At 42.5% G+C, this 25,873-nt stretch overlaps 1 protein-coding gene across 49 annotated transcripts in view; it reads left to right on the top strand.

Annotated features, from left to right (window-relative positions):
* Positions 1-25,873, top strand: part of NEB (nebulin) — a 159,629-nt gene that overhangs the window by 27,126 nt on the left and 106,630 nt on the right. For 47 of the 49 annotated variants that reach the window (XM_081004288.1, XM_081004289.1, XM_081004277.1 and 44 more), the window contains 25 exons: positions 369-467; positions 586-690; positions 1,759-1,866; positions 1,974-2,087; positions 6,185-6,382; positions 7,102-7,209; positions 8,307-8,405; positions 8,836-8,940; positions 9,047-9,154; positions 9,645-9,956; positions 10,061-10,267; positions 11,414-11,518; positions 12,145-12,252; positions 12,389-12,700; positions 13,858-14,064; positions 15,311-15,415; positions 15,774-15,881; positions 17,000-17,311; positions 18,300-18,506; positions 19,744-19,848; positions 19,978-20,085; positions 20,994-21,305; positions 22,963-23,169; positions 24,460-24,564; positions 25,666-25,773. In XM_081004288.1, the coding sequence (XP_080860414.1) occupies positions 369-467; positions 586-690; positions 1,759-1,866; positions 1,974-2,087; positions 6,185-6,382; positions 7,102-7,209; positions 8,307-8,405; positions 8,836-8,940; positions 9,047-9,154; positions 9,645-9,956; positions 10,061-10,267; positions 11,414-11,518; positions 12,145-12,252; positions 12,389-12,700; positions 13,858-14,064; positions 15,311-15,415; positions 15,774-15,881; positions 17,000-17,311; positions 18,300-18,506; positions 19,744-19,848; positions 19,978-20,085; positions 20,994-21,305; positions 22,963-23,169; positions 24,460-24,564; positions 25,666-25,773 (3,972 nt within the window). The remainder of the gene's footprint in view (positions 1-368; positions 468-585; positions 691-1,758; positions 1,867-1,973; positions 2,088-6,184; positions 6,383-7,101; positions 7,210-8,306; positions 8,406-8,835; positions 8,941-9,046; positions 9,155-9,644; positions 9,957-10,060; positions 10,268-11,413; positions 11,519-12,144; positions 12,253-12,388; positions 12,701-13,857; positions 14,065-15,310; positions 15,416-15,773; positions 15,882-16,999; positions 17,312-18,299; positions 18,507-19,743; positions 19,849-19,977; positions 20,086-20,993; positions 21,306-22,962; positions 23,170-24,459; positions 24,565-25,665; positions 25,774-25,873) is intronic. The other 2 variants (XM_081004276.1, XM_081004275.1) reach the window with 2 other exon arrangements.

Genomic DNA, 25,873 nt, shown 5'->3' with positions numbered 1-25,873 from the left:
ATGACCTCCATCACTGTCTGTGTACTGTGGCAGAGTTAGATTACGCTTGTGATTCCCAGGTAAAATCTACCAGAATATTTCACACTTCCCTGGCTGGAGGACATATGAGAGCTCTTGGATGCTTTATATTTTTGACAGTCAGAGAACTTTAAGTTTTGTGAATGGCAGTGTTGCCCCCAGTTATACTTTTGCTGAATGAATGAATGGAGGTGTGATATCTGAATTGGTTTATAAAACTCAATTTATGATGTTACTGATATATATATATATATATATATATATATATATATATATATATCACCATAATGCCAATGCCTACTGGAAATCAACTGCCATTTTGTTTTATTTTTGCTTTCGTGTCTTCCTAGTATGCCTACAAAAAACATCCCGATAAGCTCAAATTTACACAAGTGCCAGATTCACTCGTGATGGTACAAGCACAGATTAATTCCAAGCAGCTGAGCGATGTAAGTTACCTGACAACTCAGAACATAAAACTCCTGCCTTGTTTTATGTTTCACGGGACCTAGCTTCATCTTGTGACAGCACTGACTCAGAATATTATTTGTTCATCCTACATTTCAGCTGAACTACAAAGCCAAACATGAGAGTGAGAAATTCAAATGTTCCATCCCTCCGGATGCTCCCTTGTTCCTCCAGTCCAGAGTCAATGCATATAACATCAGTGATGTGAGTATGAGCCTTCACTTGTTAAATAGGTGGGTGCAGCCACTTAATGGAGTCAAAAGGATTAATTCAGATCTTCTGGTAGACCTGATAGGATAGTACTGAAATGGCCAAAAAGCAGGGGGGAGCAGTATAACAAGAAAGCACTTTCCTTGGGGGTTTTTTAAAGTTCAGGCCTGCAAGTTTGATGAGAAGAGTGCTTACAATGCCATAATTAAGTAAAGAGTTGCCTCAAAGCCAGATTTTGGCTCATCTTTTGTAAATAAAGCAACTAACAATGTTTGTGCACCTGAGAGCATCCTTTGACCAGTTTGCTGGACCCCAAATTATTTTATCTACCAGCTCCAAGATGTCTTCTGTGCAACAGAAACACAGCGTTAAGGAATGTGATTGGAAAAGATCAGATTTTATTAGTACAGCTGATGTATATGATTTCTCCAAACAGAGATTATTATTGTGACCCATTAACAGGAAATATATTACAGCTATGTAATTCCTTTAAAAACAACAATTTGTGATGGCTTCACTGCTGGGAAAGGCATAACTTGTGTTGCAAACTGTAGTGGAGACTTGATTATAAACAACACTATTAAAACGTGGGGACACGGCAAAAAAATATTTCATGGATCGCAGCTGGACCTAAGCTGAAACTTAATAAAACCCCAGGAAGAAAGAGGGTTTAAGAGAGTGGTTTTCATCAGTTGAAAACTATCTTCAAATTTTTTAATCATTCAAAAATATCTTCATCATATAACTACAGTCGTACCTTGGCTCCTGAACGCCTTGGGAGTCAAACGTTCTGGCTCCCGAATGATTTTCAAACGTTCTTTTGGAAGCCGAATGTCCGATGGGGCTTCCGATTGGCTGTAGAAGCTTCCTGCAGCCAATCAGAAGCCGTGCTTTGGTTTTCTAACGTTTTGGAAGTCGAATGGACCTCTGGAGCGGATTCTGTTCGACTTCCAAGGTACGACTGTATATATTCTCTACAATCAATGGATAGATTTAATGTCATTATAGTCCTGATATGATGTCATACCTTCTTCATGTTATTTGTTTATTCTTCTGTGTCAGACTTGCTATAAGTATGACTGGGACACATCAAAAGCTAAGAAATTTGAGATCAAGTTTGATGCCATTCCTATTCTTGCTGCCAAAGCCAATCGAAAAATTGCAAGTGATGTAAGTGTTGCATAAAATGAAGATTTATTTTTTTAAAAAAAATTATTTGTATTTCTGTGCAGTGGCTACAGAATGTAGAAGACCATTAATGTCTTGTCCCCATGTAGGTGGAATATAAGAAAGCTTATGAACAGAGCAGAGGGAAGATGGTTGGAGCTCTGAGCATTGAGGACGATCCTAAAATGCTACATTCTCAGAAAGTGGCCAAACAGCAGAGCGATGTAAGTACCCGTTCTGTACACATTGTAGTTAGCACTGGTAAGATGTCAGCTGTGTGCCAAATTATTTGCAAACATCAAATTATTTAGAGACTTTTAGCTCTTTCCATTCCACAAAACAAGAAGCAAGGATAATAATAATAATAATAATAATAATAATAATAATAATAATAAATTTTATTTATATCCCGCCCTCCCCAGCCAAAGCCGGGCTCAGGGCGGCTAACAACAATCAAATAATCAAACAATCAAATAACCCAACATTCTAAAACATTTCATTATAAAAATTAATTAAAATCAAATTAATGGCAACCGTTAAGCAAAGTTCTGTGCAGGTTGCCAGAGGAGGGAGTCAGGCTGGGCCCTGACCAAAGGCCTGGTGGAACAACTCTGTCTTGCAGGCCTTGCGGAAAGATGTCAGGTCCCGCAGGGCCCTAGTCTCTTGTGACAGAGCGTTCCACCAGATTGGAGCTGCAGCCGAGAAAGCCCTGGCTCTAGTTGAGGCCAGCCTAACCTCTCTGAGGCCTGGGACCTTCAGGATGTTTTTATTTGCAGACCGTAGGTTCCTCTGTGGGGCATACCAGGAGAGGCGGTCCCGTAGGTACGAGGGTCCTAGGCCGTATAGGGCTTTAAAGGTTAAAACCAGCACCTTAAACCTGATCCTGTACTCCACCGGGAGCCAGTGCAGCTGGTATAGTACCGGATGAATGTGATCTCGCAGCGAAGACCCCATAAGGAGTCTCGCCGCGGCATTCTGCACCCGCTGGAGTTTCTGGGTCAGTCTCAAGGGCAGCCCCACGTAGAGCGAGTTACAATAATCCAGTCTGGAGGTGACTGTCATGTGGATCACAGTGGCTAGGTCAGGGCGAGAGAGATAAGGGGCCAACTGCTTAGCTTGGCGGAGATGAAAAAATGCCGCCTTTGTTATAGCTGTAATCTGCGCCTCCATAGAGAGGGAGGTATCGAAGATTACACCCAAACTCTTAACGGACGGTGCTGGCACTAATTGCACCCCCGCAAGAGATGGGATTTGCCCCCCCAATCCCATATCGTCCCATCCCAGCCAGAGGACCTCTGTCTTCGAAGGATTTAACTTCAACCGGCTTCCACGTAACCATCCAGCCACAGCTTCCAAACATCTGGTCAGTGTGTCTGGGGCCGAGTCAGGATGGCCATCCATCAACAGATAGAGTTGGGTGTCATCGGCATACTGATGGCAACCCAGCCCAAAACTCCGGACAAGCTGGGCGAGGGGGCGCATAAAGATGTTAAAAAGCATCGGGGAGAGTATCGCACCCTGAGGCACTCCACACACCAAGGAGTGGCGCGATGACAATTCCCCCCCAAGCACCACCCTCTGTCCCCGACCAGAGAGAAACGAGCGCAGCCATTGAAGGACTGTGCCCTGGATCCCCAAGTCGGCAAGGCGGTGGTCCAGGAGTTCGTGATCAAGCATGTCGAAGGCTGCTGACAGGTCTAGAAGAATCAGCAGCCCCGACCCGCCTCGATCCAGCTGCCTGCGGAGATCATCTGTTAGGGCGACCAGAGCTGTCTCGGTCCCATGACCAGCGCGGAAGCCGGACTGGAATGGATCCAGAGCCGATGTTTCATCCAGAAACCTACCAAGCTGTTCAGCAACTGCTCTCTCAGTCACCTTACCCAGGAATGGAAGATTCGAAACCGGGCGGTAATTGGATAGATCTAAGGGATCTAATGATGTTTTCTTTAAGAGCGGGCGCACCACTGCCTCCTTCAATTCCCCTGGAAATATCCCGGTGCCAAGGGACAACTTGATGATATCCCCCAGGGGGGCCCGCACCTCGTCTGGACACGCTCTAATCAGCCAAGACGGGCACGGGTCAAGAGGACAGGTGGTGGGCTTTCCAGCTCGGAGGAGTCTGTCCACATCGGCTGGGGATATCCGGTCGAAGTGGTCCAATACTGGACCCGAGGACAGTCGAGGGGCCTCCAGTTCCTTTATTGTATCCAAATTGGCAGGGAGGTCATGGCGGAGCAACAGGACCTTCTCCGCAAAAAAGCTCGCAAATGCCTCACAGCTGTGTGTCAGATTGTTATTTAAATTTGGCTGTCCTTCAAGGGACGTTAAAGACCTAATTATACTAAATAATTGCGCCGGGCGAGAGCTAGCGGATGCAATGGAGGCTGAGAAGTAAGACTTCTTAGCGGCCTTCACTGCCATCTCATAGGTTTTCATAAAAACCCTATAAGATGTTCTTGAGGCTCCGTCACGGGCACCCCGCCATACTTGCTCTAGCCGTCTGAGGTCCCGCTTCATTTTCCGAAGCTCCTCGGTAAACCAGGGAGCCCGGTTTCTGCGGAGTCGCAGAGGGCGCTTAGGTGCGATCTCATCAATGGCTGCCAGGAGCTGGATATTCCAGCCCTCAACAAGCTCAGTCAATGAGTTGCCAGGGGTAGCAAGGTCCCGCAAGGCTTGATGGAATCCATCAGGGTCCATCAGCCTCTGAGGGCGAGCCCAAATCGGCTCGCCACCTAAGCAGGGTGGGGGTGGAAAGTCAATCCTGGCTTTCAGAGCGTAGTGATCAGACCATGGCACCTTAATTGAAGGAGACATGATCACATCTATACCTACGCCAAAGATCAAATCCAGCGTGTGGCCTGCTTGATGTGTGGGGCCTGAAACAAACTGGGAGAGCCCTAGTGTCACCATGGAAGACACCAGGTCCAGAGCCTGTGAGGAGGGAGTGGCATCAGCATGGATGTTGAAGTCCCCCAATACCAATAGGTTAGGGAACTCCAAGGCCCAGCCGGCCACCGCCTCCAGCAGGCCTGACAGGGTGGCTGCTGGTGCGCTAGGTGGCTGGTACACCAGCCAGACAGCCAAGTTCACCTCAGAGCCCCACACTAGGCCAACACATTCAATGCCGTGGATCGATGGTGATGGTAGAGCCCTGAAAGAACAATCTTCCCGGATTAATAATGCCACCCCTCCCCCCCGGCCCACAGTCCGCGACTGGTGGAGGACGGAGAAACCCGGGGGCGCCATCTCTCGTAAGGTAACTGTTGCCCCTTCGCGTACCCAGGTCTCCGTCACACAAGCCAGGTCGACCCCCTGCGAGGTAAAGAAATCTCGCAGAGTGGCGGTTTTGTTGCCTATAGACCTGGCATTGCACAACACCAGTGACGGAGGTGAGTAATCCTTGCTCACCCTACCCTCGTCCCTCGGGATGGGGCGCAGATTGGAAGGGGTACGAGCATATCCGTATCTCGATCCCCTTCGCCTATAACATCTGCCCCCACCACCATACCTCCCTCGCCCCTCCACGGTAGCAATCCCAAGCCTCATACAAGCCTTCATTTACAAAATAAATGGCAAAGAATAATAATTCTAAATACGTGTAAAAATAATAACCTGTGATTTATATCCAATACTGACTTAGTCTTGCTAATGAGTGCCAGGAAAGCTCAATTCTGAAAGATATTCGGGTTCAACCTTTAAGTGAAATTAACATGAAAATGTTTCCCTTCATGATGAGCCATTGATACCACAAAATTCCTTTCACCAGAAGGCTATGGACTTAGTTGAGAAAAGGAGCCTTTTTGAATACATCCTTTTTGAATACAGTGGGATTCACTTTCACATAAACATGCTTAGGATTGTGCTGGGCAATTATGACTCAATCCAAAAAGGGCCTAGAGATATTAAGCGGAGATGAGAACGTTAGTACCTATTTGATGGCTATTCAGATCATCCATCTTAATGCTTAAGGGAAGACGTTAACCAGTGAAAACAGAATATGTCTGACATGTAGTGAAAACTACCAAACTGTAAGAGACTGATGGGTAATCCAGTGTAGAATGCCTACTGTTTTGGTTTGATGCTTTTTAGAGGTTAAAGTTCTTCTAATACTGATCGTATTAGCTAATAATAATATGATCTGGATCCTATTGATGTAAATGTTTAGTGCATTTTTACTGTATTGCAGCAGCCCAATCGTGATATAATTAAGGCATGTCTCACCATAGCCATGCAAGTAGCCTGGATTTTACAAAGTATTAGGGTTGTTTTGGGTTGTTTTGGAAGTTCTAACTCTTAAAGGTACATGTTAATTCTTTTATAGCGTGAATACAGAAAAGGTTACGAAGAGTCAAAGACCAAGTACACAGCGCCGTTGGACATGATCCCAGTAGTACAAGCAAAGAAAGCACAGGCAATTGTCAGCAACACAGACTACAAGCGTCTCATCCATAATTACTGCTATCCCCCCGACAGTATTCCTGTGGAACTTGCCAAGAAAGCCAATGCTATACAGAGTGATGTAAGTAGTTATGCTTGTCTAGCATTGCTCAGCTAAGGAGGGTTTCATACAAACTCAAAGAGATGCGATGTTTTCCCTAGGCTTTTCCTGGACTCAACAACAGCAAGCCACAGAAACCATGCTAGGGCTGGGATAAAGTGGAAACCTCAGTTGTTAATGCAGCCTGTGTACTTCCCATATTTAATTACCTTAAAAATATAATTCTAAGATGTTCACCACGATGCCAAGAATGAAAAGGGTCTGGCAGCTTAACAGACCCAAAGGTTGAATGAAGACTAATTAGTAGGGAATAGCAGATGGCTCCTTACCTTTTTGATTAACTTTCTGAGGAAGGTTGAGTAGAATAAGAGGCGTTTAAAGGGAAAGCCTCTGTGGATTTGAAAAGCAAACATTTTCTTATGCTTAGAAGTATAGCTTTTTCTGTGGTTTACCTGCAAAGCAAAGAAATATGTGGGTTCACTTTCATGTCATTCCTGTGCTTCATTGTCCATTGATTGCGGTGAATAGTCTAGGGATCTGGGAGTTGAAGCATCAGCTTCTGAGAACATTTACTTTACAGTCATGCTGGCTAGGGATGATGGGAGTTGGAGTTTCCCCAAAATATAGAGGGTTCCCGGCTGGCAATGTACGTTCTTAAATTCTACACACTGGATTTGTAGAGGGTTTTCTTTGTGTAAATTGAGTTAATTGCATTTTGTCGTTTTTATGGTCTTTCCCAGAATGAATACAGAGCTGACTACAACAGTGATATGAAAGGCTGTGGCTGGATACCACTTGGGTCCCTAGATGCTGAAAAAGCCAAGAGAGCTTCTGATATTATCAGTGAGGTACATAGACCCTAAGTAGAATCAACCATTGACCCTGATCTAGGCCAGCTTAGGGACTGTGCTGCATGGAGACAGGCTTCCTAACACATGTCCCTATCTGACCAAGGAATCACATGTACAAACTGATGCTGTATACTCTGTTCCCTAGCCTTACTGAAAAACGGGCTGCACATGTGTAACCTGTTTCGAAAGCTAGTTTGGAAGGGCAGGCTAGATTTGTTCTTGTGTTTGGAACACAAGAAGATGCCCTTTGCCTAATCATACCACTGACTGATCTAGCCAAGATTCTCCAGGGATTGAGTCAGGGACCATTTGTGTGCAAAGCACAATCTCTATTACTATGCTATGATCCTTCCTACTACAGTCGTACCTTGGATCCTGAATGCCATGGAACTCGGACGTTTTGGCTCCTGAATACTGCAAACCCAGAGTTAATGTTCTGGTTTGTGAACATTATTTTGGAACCTGAACATCTGACGGGGCTTCTGATTGGCTGCAGGAGCTTCCTGCAGCCAATCAGAAGCCGTGAATTGGTTTTCGAATGTTTTGGAAGTTGAATGGACTTCCAGAACGGATTTCGTTTCTTTCTGTCCTGAAGCCATTTTACATATTTAAGAAATTTGGTTTAGCTACATTGTGGGTTTAAAATGCACAATCAAGAACGCAATAACTCAATATCAATATGTAGGTTTCAGAGCATATGGGTAAATCCACTGGCATTTGCCAGCCTGAGTATTTTGGAATGGAAACTGAATGTACACAATATATTGGTCAAAGATTTGTCCATTGCAAAGACTAGATCCCGTTAAGAGGACTTTCTTGTATGTTGTTATGGAGATATTGATTTTGCTGGTTTATTTTAATTTTGCTGGTTTATCATATAATTAAGTGGTTGTTTTTTGGGGGGGAAATGCCAGGAAAGCTTTTCTTGTGAGCAAATTCAGACCTGGATTATTTTTAAATATTTCTGAGTCAGGGCATCCTTATTATTGAAAGGCATCATTCCAATAATACAAAAAAAATGAAAGAAATGGAATAGCAAAATATAATTTCCTGTGAAGGAATTGCAGTTTTATTTTCTTTAATCTTTTGAACAGAGAAAATATCGTCAGCATCCAGACACTATTAAGTTTACACAAATTGAAGATGACCCTGTTGTAGTACAGGCTAAAATCAACCAAGCTCAAAGGAGTGATGTAAGTATTGGCACATGTTGTCTGCGTCTGTGTTGGCTAACTTTATTCTGGAGTCATAATGGGATCAATTAACACAATAAATCATTATTTTAGGGTTGTTTTTTAAAAATTATATACTACTGTTCATATATCTTTCCATAATAGTTAGCTGATTCAAAAAAAAAAAAAAAGATGGTTTTTATTGTATGATTTCATGTATAACTATTGTGAACTTCTCTGATATTTTCTATGAATAGTGGTATATCCTTTGGTGAATTCCCACAAATCCCTTCCACCGATGGATGGACATCATTGGATGCCACCCCTTAGTTGTGATTCAACTATAAAGTTCACTTTCTAAGCATAAAACTGTACAATAAAATGTAGTGAACTTTAAAGTATTCTACACTATGAATATATTGAATATAATATACCTTGATTTATGTTCTAGGTAATTTATAAAGCCAAAAATGAAGATGTAATTCATAAATATCACCTTCCGGCAGATGCTCCCCAGTTTCTCCAGGCAAGGGTTAATTCCTACAATCTCAGCGACGTAAGTTTCCTCTCAATACATTGTTATGCACACAAGTCTTAAATTTTAAAGCATAGGTGAATAGCAACCAACTGTAGTTTCAGAGAAACATTCTGTTCTCTTCCAGAACTGCTACAAACTGGGGTTGGAAGATCTGAAATCGAAGGGATACGACCTAAGAATTGATGCTATTCCCATTAGAGCTGCCAAGGCTGCTAGACATGCGGCCAGTGATGTAAGTATTCTCTTTTCAAAGAAGCATTGAGTATGAGGAGGAAACATCATCATCATCACCATCACCATCATCACCATCATTATCTAATTAATAATGGTGGTGGTATGATGATTTTATAGCAATCCTTGGTTCAATTACTGGATTCAAGTGCAGGGATGGGTGGCCTGAGGGCCTCAGCCTCTTTCTCTCTGTGTAGGGTGGGCAAAAAGGAAGGGTGCGTTGCAGGGAAAACAGTGGGAAAGCTGAAATGTATGGAACAACAGAAGGAAGCTGTTGTGAGGGAGGAGCCCTTTGTAGTTGAACAGATCAAAGCAACCTTTCCCTCCCTCAGCATCCCACTGGGAAGGGAAGATGAGGCAGAGAGGAAGGGGATAAAAGGAACGGACTCCAAGGAAGAAGAGAAAGGGCTGGAGCAGAAAAGGGTGTGTTGGGCTGTTCACCAGGAAAACGACTTCACTTTTGATATTATTTTTTGTGTGTGTCCTGACAGTACCAGTACAAAAAGGACTATGAACTTGGCAAGGGTAAACTGGTTGGCTTCCAGAGTCTCCAAGACGACCCCAAGCTGGTCCATTATGTGAATGTTGCCAAGATGCAGTCGGACCGGGAGTACAAGAAAGCTTACGAGGAGAGCAAAACCAAATACAACACTCCGCTGGATATGGTCAACGTTGTCGCTGCCAAGAAAGCCCAGGACATTGCTAGCAACACAAATTACAAACACTTGGTGCACCATTACACAATGTTGCCTGATGATATGACCGTGGAACGGTCCAAAAACATGATGCAGATTCAGAGTGATGTAAGTGTGTCCAAAGAGGTTTTATTTTGTTACCTGTTCATGTGATTGATTGATTGATTGATTGATTGATTGATTGTTTTCTTTTCATTCTTTTTCCCACCCAGAATCTTTACAAGGCAGACTTTAACAGCTGGATGAAAGGTATCGGGTGGATCCCAATTGGTTCAATGGATGTAGAGAAAGTTAGAAAAGCGGGAGATGCTTTGAATGAGAAGAAGTACCGCCAACACCCGGACACGCTCAAGTTCACCAGCATAGTAGACTCACCTGTCATGGTCCAGGCTAAGCAGAACGCACTGCAGCTTAGTGATGTGAGTAGCCCTAAGGGAAAGATGCCAGAACAAAGCAATTAACAATATCTAGGAAGAAATGGAACATTGTATGAGGTGCTCATACAAACACATTGTGGAGAAATAATCCGCATTTGTTTGGGAGATACCTGATCCATCTTTTTTTTTTTGAGATATATATTGACATAAAACCCTAAGCTGAAAAGACTAATGAGGGAGCTGCCCCGCCCTCAGATGTATGACAGAAGGCAGCAAAGTCAAGAGCTTTGTCAGTTGTTGCACTGCAGCTAAGGCGCTTTCTACCCTTAGCTCAGGGGTGGAAAAACCCAGGCCTGGGGACTATTCTGTCTGGCCCCCCAGGACTCTTCTCAAATCACACCCATTACCTAGGCCACATCCCCTCACTGGCCCTGCTTAATGCCCTGACTGGAATGTGCCATTGAACTGTGGTGATGTATCTTGTTTGCCTGGATGCAGAGATGGGGATGTAGAAACAACTGGTTTCTGTTAGCCTACTGTTTACAAAAGTAAGAGTCACTCCCAGTGCCCCACCCACTCTTGCCTCTGGCCCCACCCACTCCTAGCATGTATCTCATGCCCCTGGTAGGTTTCCCATGAAGGGCAGTGCCGGATTTACGTATAAGCTAAACAAGCTATAGCTTAGAGCCCCACTCTCTTGGCCCCCCCCCCAAAAAAAAATTAAAGGAAAAAAACCCGGGATGTACATTTCCAAAATATAAGATAAAAAACAAATAAAATAAAACCTACATACCTATATAGCATATATTCAACACAAAAAACAGCGACAATTTGTTGTTGACAAAGGACAGCTGCACCATATAAAGGGCAGCTGGGCCCCATTACCTTCAGTAGCTTAGGGCCTCATCAAACCTAAATCCGGCCCTGCTGAAGGGCGTCTTATTGCATGAGCAGAAGTGCATTCTGCAGGCAGATAGACACTTTTAGTTTCCAGCCTCTATTAAGGACAAAATTTACTGCCTGATCCTATGACTGTTTATTTGGAAGCTGAGTCCTATGCTTTTTCAATGCAGCCCACAGGCAGTGTGGGCTTGCAGCCGAGGACATTTAGCCAGCTCATTGTATTCTATAGGACATTTTCCTTGAGAACAGAAGAGTTTATTATTATCCTGTTATTTTTGTTTGCAGAGACTATACAAAACTTCCGGAGAAGAAATCAAGCACAAATACCACTTGCCTTCAGATGCCCCTCAGTTCATCCAGGCTAAATACAACGCAGCCAACATCAGTGATGTAAGTCACTTTTTTAAAAAAAGAGGTGTCTTTCATTCATGCTTTTGGTAAACAAATGCAGATTTAGATGTTCAGAAATTCATTCTGATATAATAGAAACCATGCGGCTATCATAATGTGGAGATAGCATTTTGATTAAAGCTAGTTCTAGCTGCATGATGTAATAAGGGAAGGGGGTCAGACAGCGAATGTCATGTCAGCATGGGATATGCACCCATCACGATGAACGACTACAGTTTACAGTCGGTGGAATTGAACTAGCTGCCTTTGGCAGGTTTCCTGATAGGCTTTTGGGTTTCTGCTGTTTGACTTCTCAGGGTTCTGGAGTGCATGGAAGTTCTTGTGTACCTATGGACATCTTTCACATGTTCAGTTGAATGTTTAGATGTTACTGGGAGGGGACATGGCCAATGGGTTGTTTTAGCAGTGTTGAGGATAGGGCCAGAATGTACAGCCCCTCTCACCACCGCTGTCCACTGGTTTTAATGTAACTTATTCTCTAGTCATTCTTCATAGCCTAAAAGTTGAGATTCCTTGCTTTCTGTGATGGTGGATTCTGAGTTATTGATCAGTAGTTGTTTGAACTACTTGCTAAATATGTGAATATCATTTTCCCCCCCTCCCAGAGCTATTATAAACATGGCTATCATGAACTGATAGCCAAAGGACACAACGTATTGGGTGATTCTATTCCAATTACTCTGGCCAAGGCTTCAAGAAACATTGCTAGTGATGTAAGTACCCACATCTGCTCAGTCTTGTCTCACCTAGGAGATAGTTCTCTTATTACTTGTGTAAAAATGGGTGCTTTGAGTCTGGATATCCACACACAACTTCTCTGTTTCTCTCTCTCTCCTGCTGGGACTCTAGTACAAATACAAAGAAGCCTATGAAAAAGCAAGAGGAAAACATGTTGGTTTCAGAAGCCTGCAAGATGACCCTAAGCTTGTCCATTCTATGCACGTGGCAAAGATGCAGTCTGAACGGGAGTATAAGAAAGACTATGAGAAGAGCAAGACTTGCTATCACACACCTGTGGAGATGGTCAGCATCCAAGCTGCCAAGCAGGCTCAGGATGTAGCCTCTAATACTCACTACAAACACCTGCTCCATCGTTATACCTACCTGCCAGATGCCATGAATGTTGAACTGACAAGGAACATGATGCAAATTCAGAGTGATGTAAGTATTACTTTTTTAAAAAAATGTCACATTTCATTGCAGTATTTCGACATCTTGGTTGAAGTGATGGAGGGATTAAAGGGTTGGTTGCAGGTGTGAAGGGTTTGCTGGTGAACCTATTGGGTTGAGTGGCGGTAAGCACTGGCTAAGCCTTAATCTTGGATGGAGGGGAGGAGGTAGCCTCTGCCTGCCCCTCCATGGGAAAGGCCTTGCTAGCTAGGGGTGATGGGAGTTGTAGTTCAACAACATCTGGGGACCCACAGGTTGAGAAAGGCTGCGTTAAAGGGTTCTGTAAGGAGCTGCTTCTGTCCAGACACCCAGGCAGGGGCTAGGACAGTCATAGGCAAACTAAGGCTTCCAGATGTTTTGGGACTACAACTCCCATCATCCCTAGCTAACAGGACCAGTGGTCAGGGATGATGGGAATTGTAGTCTCAAAACATCTGGCGGGCTGAGTTTGCCTATGCCTGGGCTAGGGCCATAGCACTCCTCAAACAGGGACCCCTGTAGGTCATAGGGCCCCCCAAGGTTGGGTTGACCCTAGAATACACCCCCAGCAAATGGGCTGCAGTAAAATGGTATACCCAATGCCTAAGCCAAACCTTCACATCTGTAATCAATACAGTTGTGGCCTATTTGACCAATTCTTACCTTACACTTGTCCTGTCTAGTTATTTTGCTATATCGGGGTGCGGGGGTCATGGGGCCTTGGCATGCAAGCACATGGACAAATAGAATGCAGAATTAGCTAATTAAAGCAAGGACCTCAAGTTGATTGGGTGTCAAGGGGGTGGGGAGACTAAATTTCCTGGAGACATTTCCCCCACTTTAGAACAAATAAAATAATGCTTTTTGATTAGTGAATGGATAGAATTTGGGTGGGAGAGGTGTTTTCAAATAAAATTTTAGAGAAATGGCATTGAAATTTTGCAGCATATATAACAAGTAGCCTACATATGATAACAATTCAGGAGTGGCATATATGTAGTTGGTCTGTATATGAAACATTTTATTTGTCCTGGTAGATACAGATGTATCCAGTCAGGTGCAATGTATTTATTCTAGAAAGAAATGAAACTGCTGTGTATTTCTGGATGTTTTAAAATGTTATCCCCTCAATGTCTGTCTTTTGAATTGCTCCTTGTTTTTACCCTCAGAACCTTTACAAGCAAGACTATAACAGCTGGTTCAAAGGAATTGGGTGGAGTCCTCTAGGTTCTCTGGAGGTAGAAAAAGTTAGAAAGGCTGGAGACGCACTAAATGAAAGGAAGTACCGTCAGCCCCCAGACAAACTGAAGTTCACAAGCTTAATGGATGCAATGCCGATGGTTTTGGCGCAACACAACACCAAACAGCGAAGTGATGTAAGTTAGTGCCACTGCAATATTTTAAGTCTCTATTGCAGCCATCATTGAATACAGTGGTACCTTGGTTCTCAAACACTTTGGTTCTCAAATGCCTTGGTTCTCAAACTCCGAAAACCTGGAAGTCAGTTTTCTGGTTTTCGAATTTTTTTGGAAGCCAAAGGTCCGATGCGGTTGTCGGCTATTGTTTCTGGGGCACCTGCACCAATCAGAAGCTGCATCTTGGTTTTCGAACATTTCTGAACTCAAACAGACTTTTGGAAGTCAAACGGTGCTTTTGTTTTTGCTATTTATTTTGTGTTTTTGTTTTTGAGGCTTTTTCAGTTAACTTGTTTTTGTGGCTGTGTGGAACCCAGTTCAGCTACTGATTGATTGATTGTGTGACTGCGGAAATGGATAAAAGCTCCCCATCCAAACAATGACTATCATCAGTACAGGGCGGGGGGGGGGGGATAAATTTTCAATTTTATCATCTACAATACTGTCTTATTTATTTTATAGTACAGTACATTGATTATTGCTTTCATTTTATGCAGTAATGGTCTCGTTATATAGTAAAATTCATGTTAAATTGCTGTTTTAGGGGTTTCTTTGAAAATTCTGGAATGGATTAATTTGTTTTGCATTACAGTGGTACCTTGGGTTAAGTACTTAATTCGTTCTGGAGGTCCGTACTTAACCTGAAACTGTTCTTAACCTGAAGCACCACTTTAGCTAATGGGGCCTCCTGCTGCTGCCACGCCTCTGGAGCACAATTTCTGTTCTCATCCTGAAGCAAAGTTCTTAACCCACTATTTCTGGGTTAGCAGAGTCTGTAACCTGAAGAGTATGTAACTTGAAGAGTATATAACCGGAGGTACCACTGTACTTTCTATGGGAAAGCACGCCTTGGTTTTGGAACGCTTTGGTTTTGGAACTGATTTCCTGAATGGATTAAGTTTGAGAATCAAGGTACCACTGTAATGTTGCCGAGATAGAAAGCGTTCACAGTAAATGTTCACCGTGGTTGCAAGTCAGTGCCTTAACTTCAAGGCATTCCTGCCAAGGTTATCTCGTATTGCCCATTTGGCTAACCCCAGCCTGCAGAGCCTTGGGCAGGGTTCTCTCTCGCAAACTGCTGCAGAAGTGTGGATAACTGGATAAGAAGCCGAGAGAACTGAAATTGACAGGTCCATCCATCCCAAATCTACAACGAGGTACCGTGTGCCAAGCCAGTGAAATGATGCACGTGCTGTTTTCCTTTTAGATAACGTACAAGCTGGAGGGTGAGAAAGTTAAGCACAACTACCACTTGGATCCATATGTTCCTGAGTTCATTCAAGCAAAAGTCAATGCCTACAATATAAGCGATGTGAGTATTCGATAAGCAGAAATCAAACTAATCTTTCAGAACGTGAATTATGTGTTTTATTAGCCTTACACATTTCTCCCTCCCCCTCTCTTTCTCTCTACATATGTTAGTTGAACACTTGTGTCTTGGTGGCAGTAATGGTTGGGGATTCTGTTTTGGAGTGAAGCTGCCGACCCTTTTTTATTATATTTAAAAAAATGATATCATTGTGTTTGCTGTATACACATATCTTGTGGATCATCCTTAATAATGTCAGAAACCCACATGGATGTTTTTGCTCAGTATACTAGAATAATATTGCCCTTTGACTGTGCCACTAGGATTCTTCTTACTATGAATATTCATTCTTCTTTTTAAGCATTCTTACAAAGCGGACTATAAGAAGTTAATTGCCAAAGGGTATGATCTGAAGCCTGATGCCATTCCTATCATTGCTGCAAAAGCTTCACGAAACATTGCCAGTGACGTAAGTTGAATCTCGATAAAAATTCAGAACTGCCTTGAACATCTAAAGCTGCTTTTGACTGAGTCAGATTATTTGCCTGCCTAGCGAACGACACCCTTTAGGATCCAATGCAAGGTATTCCCCACCTCTCTAGCCCTGCCACCTGAGATGTGTCAAGGATTTAACCTGGGGTCTTACTCATGCAATGCAGATGAACCACCTCAAAACTATGCCTTTGAACATTTAATGAAGTTAATTGGATATTATTTGTTCAGCAGAATCAAATTTTTCATTGTTTACCCTGTTATTCTCAGGAGTGCATCTACATCAGTAGGGGGGAATTACTAATCAATTCATTATTCGTTTAAGAAATTCCGAACAGAAAGCAAAAAGCTCCTTTCGGGGTGGGGTGGGACAAGGAAGACCAAGGCACCATCCATCATGGTGTAGTGGTTAGAGCGGTAGTCTCGTAATCTGGTGAACCGGGTTCGCTTCCCCGCTCCTCCAAATGCAGCTGCTGGGTGACCTTGGGCTAGTCACACTTCTCTGAAGTCTCTCAGCCTCACTCACCTCACAGAGTGTTTGTTGTGGGGGAGGAAGGGAAAAGGAGGTTGTTAGCCACTTTGAGACTCCTTAAGGGGAGTGAAAGGCGGGATATCAAGTCCAAACTCTTCTTCTTCTTCTTATATTTTTTTCTTGGACATTGGCCATCTATGGTGACTAATTGTGATAATTCCTCAGACAACACTGGGCCTTTTTCTGGGAAATCTGGGATATTGGACAGCATTTTTCTTTCAAAATAAAAGCACTAGGGACTATTATTATCTGCCACCTCCAATACCTCCAAAGAGAAAGAGGGTAGGAGGCTTGGAGGGGAGGGGAGGGAAAGCAGGACATGAGGGGACCAAGAAAGTGGAAAATATAGTGTTCTGGACTTAGGTAAAAATAATTAAATATTCACAAATTTAAAATTACTTTTAAAATGTTAGAAAGGGTGTGATGGCCAGAACATAACAGTAAGGGTGGAGACAACAATAGAATAACAAATATCTACTGTTCTTCTACTGGTTTTTTCCCCAGTGTGCAAAATGAATGTTTGCCTGTTTAATTTTTGTTCCTTTGACTTGATTTCCCCCTAGTACAAGTACAAGGAATCATATGAGAAAGATAAAGGAAAGCAAGTTGGGTTCCGCAGCCTGCAAGACGATCCTAAATTGGTCCATTATATGAATGTGGCCAAACTTCAGTCAGAACGTGAATACAAGAAGGACTACGAAAGCAGCAAGACCAAGTATAACTTGCCCATGGACATGTTCAGTGTGATAGCTGCTAAAAAGGCCCAGGAAGTGATCACTGACACAAACTATAGAACGTCTCTGCATAATTATACCCTTTTGCCCGATAACATCAGTGTGGAACGGTCAAGAAATATGATGCAGATTCAGAGTGATGTATGTATTCTGAAGATGAAGATGAAGATGTAGTTGTTGGTTGTTCTTGATATCTTAATTAATTTATATACCACTTCATTGCCAAGATGGGTTTCTAAGTGGTTTACAAGTATAAACACCAATTATACCAATTAAAATATAGACATTCATAATTAAAATATACAGTAAAAAACATAAGCCATAAGAGATTCCCATTAAATCATTAAAATATGAACCACCATAATTGGTAAATATGTAATAAAGCAATCCCACGATGATAACAAGGTTATGAAAGTTGTTAGCAGTTTGGGAAGTCTCAAGGTAGGATGCTCTGCTAGGCTTTTGTCCTGCTGCATCTGTTCTGAGTTTTTATCTGGGTTCAGATAAGGCTGATTAACCTAACCTTGGGATCAGGTATCCTCTCCTTTCATCACACTTTTAGAAATAATATTTCCCACAGAAGCCCAAATTAACCTGGTGGAATTAATGGACTTCAATAAAAGATGGAGCAGGAGAGATGGGCTCACATCCCATTCCTTTGAGGTGGATGGAGGGAGTGGTGCATAAGCAGCAGTGGGTGTGGATCCAAGGACCAAAACAGAAAGGCCAAAGTCAAAAGTGGGTGGAGGAAACCCAGTCTTTTCTCTCTCTCTCCTCCCCTCTGTCACACACAGACCCTCATTCAGACACAGCTATTCAGACACAAACCTCACCCAAACACATCTTATCCGCACGCACATGACCAAAGGGGCCAACCTGAGTAAAATATGGGAGGGGGGGCTCAGGTAAGTCCCACCGCACATGATCAATCACAATCCACATCATTTGAATGACAATGCCCATCAACTTTGGGGAGGGCAGGCCCCCTTAGCCCCTAGCAGTTTGCTCCTATGGACACAACCATCTTCCAATCCGGTTTAAGCCCACAATCATTGCTTTGGGGTATTGTGAAGGTTGAAACAGATCTTTGCCACATCAAATTATTCTTCATTTTTTCCTTCCTTTAAAGAATCTTTACAAAGCAGATTTCAATAGCTGGCTGAGAGGAGTAGGCTGGGTGCCTATCCAGTCTCTGGAAGTGGAGAAGGCAAAGAAGGCCTCCGAAATCATTAGCGAAAAGAAATACCGTCAGCACCCAGACAAGCTGAAATACACTATAGACATGACTGCTATGGAGCAAGTGCTGGCGAAACAAAATGCCGTTACGATGAACAAGGTAAAGGAAAGAAAAACCTCAGAGGGATATGGCTCATTTTTGAAATATAAACTTTATGTCTCAAGAGTTTAGAGTCAAAGTAACAGGTGTGATTTCTCAGTGTTGTTCACCAATGGATACCAGCACTTACTGGAAGTACTACTTACCCTAAGTCATTTGTGTAAAAGTGATTGATTTTGGTGTACCTGATGAAGTTGGACAGTAGATTGACCAAAAGAAAATACTACTAACTTCGCACAATGCATATTCAAAAAATAATTAAATCTGTTTGAATGTATTGATTTATTATATACAATTGAAGTAATTGACTATGGTTAAAGTAAAATAAAGATGTATTCTGGCTGCTGGGAGAAACGCTGGTAATCAGCAGCCAGTTGCCTGATGGTTTCACAATACAGTCGTACCTTGGTTTAAGAACAGCTTAGTTAATGAACAACTTGGATTAAGAACACTGCAAACCCGGAAGTAGATGTTTTGGTTTGTGAACTTTGCCTTGGAAGCAGAACATGTTCCGCTTCCTGTTGAGTGTGTTCCATTTGTAAATTGAGTCCCCTGCTTCTATGGGATAGCACGCCTTGGTTTAATAATGCTTTGGTTTAAGAATGGACTTCTGGAACAGATTAAGTTCGTAAACCAAGGTACCACTATAGTGAAATCTGCCACATGGACAAAAAAGAATCAGTGCCAGGCCAGTGTCTTCATGGATGTGGACAGCAGGGATTAGAAGTGCGTGAGACTTCATTCCTGTGTTCAGTTGCCTGGGAATAAGTTCTATTGAACTCAGTAGATTTCATTTTTGAGTAAACCTATCTGCTGTTGTGCTGTGAGATTCACACCAAACCCCCTTTTCACTTGTCTTGTGCCATGATGCGTAAACGCAGAGTAAAATCAGGCAATTATGCTTCCCTTTGTGAAGGTTTAGGAACACAAGAAAACTGCATTGATGAAAACTTAAGTGGAGTACATTATTGAGTTTTGTAAGAAAATTTAATCTAATATGGTAAACCCAAAGATCGGGTTTTGATTTGCAGAGTCATCCCTGCAAGGTGGTGATCCCCTCTGATCTGTAACGTCTTTTGGAGGCTAGGATCTCTATGTAAAAAAAGGGGCTTATGTAAAATTCAGTGTGCATTAATGGCCGAGCATGTGTAAGCCAAATCAACCGATAATTTGTAACCTGCAAAAGTAAAAACAGAAAGCGACATCTTTAAGTCTACTTTTTTTTTATGAACTGCAGAGACTGTACAATGAAAAATGGAACAAAGAGAAGGCAGAAATTCATGTGATGCCCGACACACCAGAGATAATCTTGTCCAAGTTCAACCAAGTCACCATGAGCGATGTAAGATTTCAAATGACGAAGAGTGTTCTGCCTCCCATTCTGTATACCAAATATATGAGAAGTGCATTTTATTTTTAATTTACAACCTCCCCTTTACCAATCTTCCCTTCTTCCCTTTTTTTTGAAAAGAAACTATACAGGGCTGGCTGGGAAGAAGACAAAAAGAAAGGCTATGATTTGAGGCCAGATGCTATCTCAATAAAAGCAGCCAAAGCTTCAAGGGATATTGCAAGTGATGTAAGTTTAATTTTTCCATTGCGTTCATGAGAAAAGACTGATTTATCCCTAGACTTACCATTCTCAATTAGCCTTTCCTCCCATGTTTGGATATCTTATGTTCTCTGAGTCCACCTGGGCAAATCTGAGAAATGGTTCTTATTATACTATTGCTTTCATAAGCTTTGTTTGGAGCCCATGGCTTTTGAAAATCACCTACTCAAAGATGATCCTGCAAGAATATGTTTCTTTGTGCCCATTGCGCTTACCTCTAGCACAGGTGTTCATCAATGAAGAAAAGATAGAGATAATTTACTGGGGATTAATGATGGCCCCTACTCTAGAGCAACCCCTACCCTAAATTATGGCCACAACTGTGCATGCAAAATAAGGTTTACTGATTTTAAAGAGCTTAAGGGTACTTTATTAGATTGTGGCTGAAGTGTATACAAGTCCTTTGGGTTGATGGTTTCACTTATTATTACATAGGCAAGGGGATAAATTAAAGTTTTTGAATTTAGCACTTTGGGAGTAATTCAATGTTGTGCTAAGGTAATTGTGCTTTCAGGGCAATCTTGCCAGAGGGAATGACTCTCCTGCATGCTGTTCTGGGGATTCTTTCAGAACACATTTCAGAGCTTGCTGGGGGAAGGAAAGCCCTGTTGCACAAGCAGAAGGTCTTTGCACAGTGCTTCCACTAACAAGATTTATCCCACTGTTTGCTGTTTGGGGATCCTTGTGCATAATAATGGTTCCCAAGCCTTTTTATTTTGAAAATGTTGTTGTTGTTGTTGTTGTTCTTTTTATAAAAAAGCAACTCATAAACTTATTTGAAATGTAAAGTGGTTGTTTTGCCGTTTTCAGTAAGGTGGTGGTCTTAACTGAGTTTCTCTCTCCCCCTGCCCCCCACCCCACCTTTCTGCTTACAGTACAAATACAAACTAGCCTTTGAGCAAGCCAAAGGGAAACACATTGGATTCCGTAGTCTGGAAGACGACCCTAAACTGGTGCACTTCATGCAAGTTGCTAAGATGCAGTCGGAGCGTGAATACAAGAAGGACTATGAGAAGTCAAAGACCCGGTTCCACACCCCAGTTGACATGTTCAGTGTGGTGGCAGCCAAGAAAGCACAAGAAGTGGCAACGGATACAAACTACAGGAATATTATCCACACGTATAATGTTTTGCCTGATTCTATGAACCTGGAACTGGCCAAAAACATGATGCAGATTCAGAGTAATGTAAGTAAAAGACTTTGAAAAACCACTGAATTATAGATTTAGACTATTTAACCCTCCAAATCCATATGTCCAAGGTGAGGGGGGCCCTTAGGCACCTGGAATATTCTATATGTCATGTAAAATAGATTATAAATGTAAACAACAAGAAGAATCCGCTGACAGCATACGAATCAATCTGCCTTACCTGACTCAACAAGCTTTCCTGACTCCCCCTCCCCTCACAAATGCAAACAAGCCCCACTGCAGCCAATTACAACCAACCACACCCTGCCCCCAATACCTCTCACTACCAAGGAAATGTAATAAACGAATAGAAAGAGAACCTACCCAGTTGACTCTGACACAAAACCCAACACGTACACTGTACAAAAGAATATAAGCCTCACTACTCCCCCCTCCTCTCCCCCCCTTCTTCCCCAACCTTATACTGTACTCAGCACTAATGTCTCACAACAAATGTACCTGATTTGTCAGAAAGACTGTACAACCTGAAAAAAAGAGACAAGGCATGTACTTTTGTAAACCATATATGCAAATGTTTGCAAAATGTTTATGTGTTTTGATAAACGTGCATAGCCGTGTAGTCTTAGACTGAAGAAGACTGTGTAAACAATTTTGTGGTGATAATTTTAAAAGCAACAATACAGCACAATATTAGTATGCTGTCAGGGGTTCAGGAGCAGAGGCAAGGGCAAGGGAGGAAACAGAGAGCGAGGGGGAGGAGGCAGAAGAAAAGATGAGTGATGACGACGACCCGAGATCTCCGAGTCTTTCCAGTGAATCAGAAGATTCACAGAAAGGAGCACCAGTGGCCAGGGCAAGGGGGGAGCCTAGGGGGACACCCCAGGAAGATAGAGCCAGAGGGGACTCAGAGGGGAGCAGTTGGAAATCGGGACCAGCGTCACCGCCAGAGAGCAGGGAAGAGGAAGGGCGCCAGGGATCAAGCGCTGGCAGCTCACAACAGGGGGGAGGGCACGAGTCAGGAGTGGCCACACCTCCATCGGGGAGCGAAGAAACGGTCAGACGGAAGGTGGAAGGTTGGGCGCGCGTGCCAAGTTCAAATGCACAGGAAGGTGGCGCAGTAGGCAGCCCGGAAAGGGAGCCAGGTCCTAAAGCCCGCCGAAAGGAGGGAGAAGAGTCAGGGGGGTCAGCGTCAGCGTCAGAGGAATCCCGGAAGGAAGAGACCCCGGGGGGCAGAGGGACCCAGAGAAGAACAGTCAGGCGGAAAAGGTGGAGCAAGGCTAGGATATTAAGTTGGTGTACAAGGGGCGGAGACTCAGATGGAGCTTCGCCGATCTAACCATTAGACGTAGGGTTGCACGCAGCAGCTTGAGAATGGAAACTGTAACTCAATAAAGACTTTTATTTAATGATCGCTGGCTAGCGTGATCCTCTGTGAGCTAGGATCTGGAAGCAACTCTGACATATGCGTTTTTAAGTTTTGAAATGCTTACAAAGAAGCAGGCTTAAATATGAATTTGCTATCCCGAAAAGGTATAGCTTAGCTGATTAGTACAAATAAACCACGGCACAATGTATTGGATTTCTTTTCTGCTGAGCCAGTGCGTGCAGTTTTTGCAAGTAAATACTGCTGCATTAAAAATAAACTGGCAGTTTATCTACATTTCTCACCTGTTTAATTTCATTTTGTCTCCAGAACCAGTACAAAGCGGACTACGATGAATTCATGAAGGGGGTTGGGTGGGTTCCATTGGGATCTTTAGAAGCCGAGAAGAACAAGAAAGCCATGGAGATTGTCAGTGAGAAGAAATACAGGCAGCATCCAGACAAACTCAAGTATTCTATCAAGATGGATTCTATGCCCATGGTCCTGGCTACACAAAACGCAAAGACCATGGACGGGGTAAGCAAATAAGCCTGGCATAGGAAAGCTGCTGCTGAGCAGAAACTTGTCCTGCGATTTCACAAACAAATTAACCCCACCAACTAATCTGTGACTTTGTGACTTAATTGAGAACTGGAAACACACAGAAGTTAAAATTCATAAATGCATGAAGATAGGGCAGTTGTGCAGGAGGCAAACTTAACTACTGATTTTATACTATTGTATAAATTATGGAGTAATATTTATAGCCCCTCCCCCAAGATTGCATTATTAATTTTATAATATTTCCTGCTCAACAAGTTGTTACTAATAATGGCATTGCTTTGATATCTGGTCAGTAAGACTTACTGGTGTAGTCAGGGTTGAATTGGTTTGTGTTCTTCTACCACCTCTCCTTTCTTTGATTTCTGTGTCATTTTCCCGCATGCTAAAATTGCTCTGTGTGTGTGGCAGTTTAGGGTGCCTGTTTCTCTCCTCGTGATAAGATGAATTTATCTATTTCTCTAAGATCAGTATGTCATTGGGTCATGTGAGATCACACCCACGCCTAAATTTCACGTGTCTCTTTTCAAAGGAGGTTTGCCAACATTACGTTTGCAAAAGAGTCTCTGCTGGTTGGTCTTCTTGTTCTAAGACATTGCAGAAAGTAGCAACAGTTAACTAATTATTTGGAGTCCCTGGGTAATATTTTTCCGTGGAATTGTGTATTTTATTCCAGATCAACAAACAGGTTGCCATCTTAGCACATGGTTACTGTTTGCTTTGTCATTCCACAAGAAACAAAATGAACCCTGATTTATTCTGGCTTGTGCTGAATCAGGTCTGTCAGAATCTAAAGTTTTAGGCAGGATATGGAACACTAGGCTTAACCAGCCTGAAAATTGTCCTGTGCATTTGTGAATATAAAGTAGGCCTGCATTTTTTAAATTAATAAGTGGTTAGCTAATAGATTTTTAAAACTTGTAATCTAAAAAGGCATCTCCAGTTATTCAGATAGCAGGGTTGTTTTTTAAATATATATATATATAAATTGGATCCTAACCAAGGGTGATATTCAGCTAAGTCAAGTGAAATCAATGGATTTAAGTAACTTAAATCCACTGATTTAATGGGTCTGCTCTGAGTATGATTAATATTGGATATCCCTTTGTCGGTTGCACAAGGCCCATTAATCTTAGACATTCAAGTAGCAGCTTTTTCAAATGTGTAGCAAAGCAAAAGGGTCTAATGCATCTCCTCTTAGAGGAAAATAAACAATTGTAAGTGATTTTTAGAGATGGTGATATAAGTTTTGCGTTGCCTTTTCAGCACCTTTACAAAAAGGACTGGGAAGCAGACAAGATCAAGATTAACATCACTCCAGATATCCCTGAGCTTGTTTTGGCAAAAGTCAACGCATTCAACATCAGCAATGTAAGTATGAGGGCTAGGTAGATAGTTGGGGTTGTATTCGGCTTTCGTGTAGTGCTAAAGATAAAGAACTGCTAATGAGGTGATTAGCTAGCATAAAGAGCTATTACCATCGGGGTATAGTCCTGCATTATGATTCCCCGTTGACACAATTTATTAGAGTATTTATAGTCCACCTTTAATTTCATTTTTCCAAACAACTTTAAAAAAACAACACATAAAGTAAAGTCATTATCATAAAAAATACAGTTGACAAAACCACTAAATGAAGACAGCAGAACAAACAGTAAAAATAAGCCTGCAGATAAAATGGAAGTCAAATGACTATTCACTAAAAGCCTGAGTGAATAGAAAAGGCATATCCTGTCATCTGAAGCTTATTAAAGCAGGTACAAGGTGAGTGAAGTCAGGAATGGCCCTTTCTAGGCCTTTATATGGAGTAACCAGGTGTGGAACCGAAGCTCTGTAAATAAAGCAAGCAGAATTATGGTGGTAAATTATGGCTTGCAATAATTTTGTAGATCCTAATAGTCTGGGCTCCAGGGAGCCCTCCTCTTGAAGAGACTCACACAACTATGTCCTGATCCAGAAATCCAGTCATTGACTGCAATGGATGTGGAAACACACTGGGATAGCTTGATGAAAAATGTATTTGAGCTCTTAAGAATGGACGCACAAAGAGACACATAAGAAACGTTGTCTAATATGATACATTCATTATTGCAGAGCAGTGCTTTCTTAAAGTCTTTTCCAGACTGTTTCTGATACCGTTTCAATGTCAAACGAAGAACAAAAAGCAAAGGAGCGGTACCTATTTATCTACTTGCACTTTGATGTGCTTTTGAACTGCTAGGTTGGCAGGAGCTGGGACCGAACGAGAGCTCACCCCGTTGCGGGGATTCAAACTGCCAACCTTCTGATCAGCAAGCCCTAGGCTCTGTGGTCTAGACCACAGCGCCACCTGCTTAGGTAAAAAAAAAAAAGTCAATGAAAGCCCCCCCCCCAAGTCAATGAAAGCTTTACCTAGCAGTTAGAAGGAATGTTCTCTCCATACAAAAGCATGCACTACAAAGCCTTCATTCTTTTGTTTCTTTGAATACACAGAAAATGTACAGACTTTCCATGGAAGAAGATAAGAAGAAGGGATATGATCTGAGGGCTGATGCCATCCCCATTAGAGCTGCTAAGGCTTCCCGAGACATTGCCAGTGATGTAAGTTTTTAAGGCCAAAATATTTTAAATTACTCTAAAAGCTGAAGTTCATACATTGCATAAGATCCAAAGGTTTTGTGAGCAGAAAAAGTGTTCCCAC

This window comes from Podarcis pityusensis, assembly GCF_964106645.2.
Source record: "Podarcis pityusensis genome assembly, chromosome: 1".
In the NCBI taxonomy this organism is placed as follows: Eukaryota; Metazoa; Chordata; class Lepidosauria; order Squamata; family Lacertidae; genus Podarcis; species Podarcis pityusensis.
The sequence above is the reverse complement of the archived record's forward strand: the minus strand, read 5'-3'. Positions and strand labels throughout refer to the sequence as shown.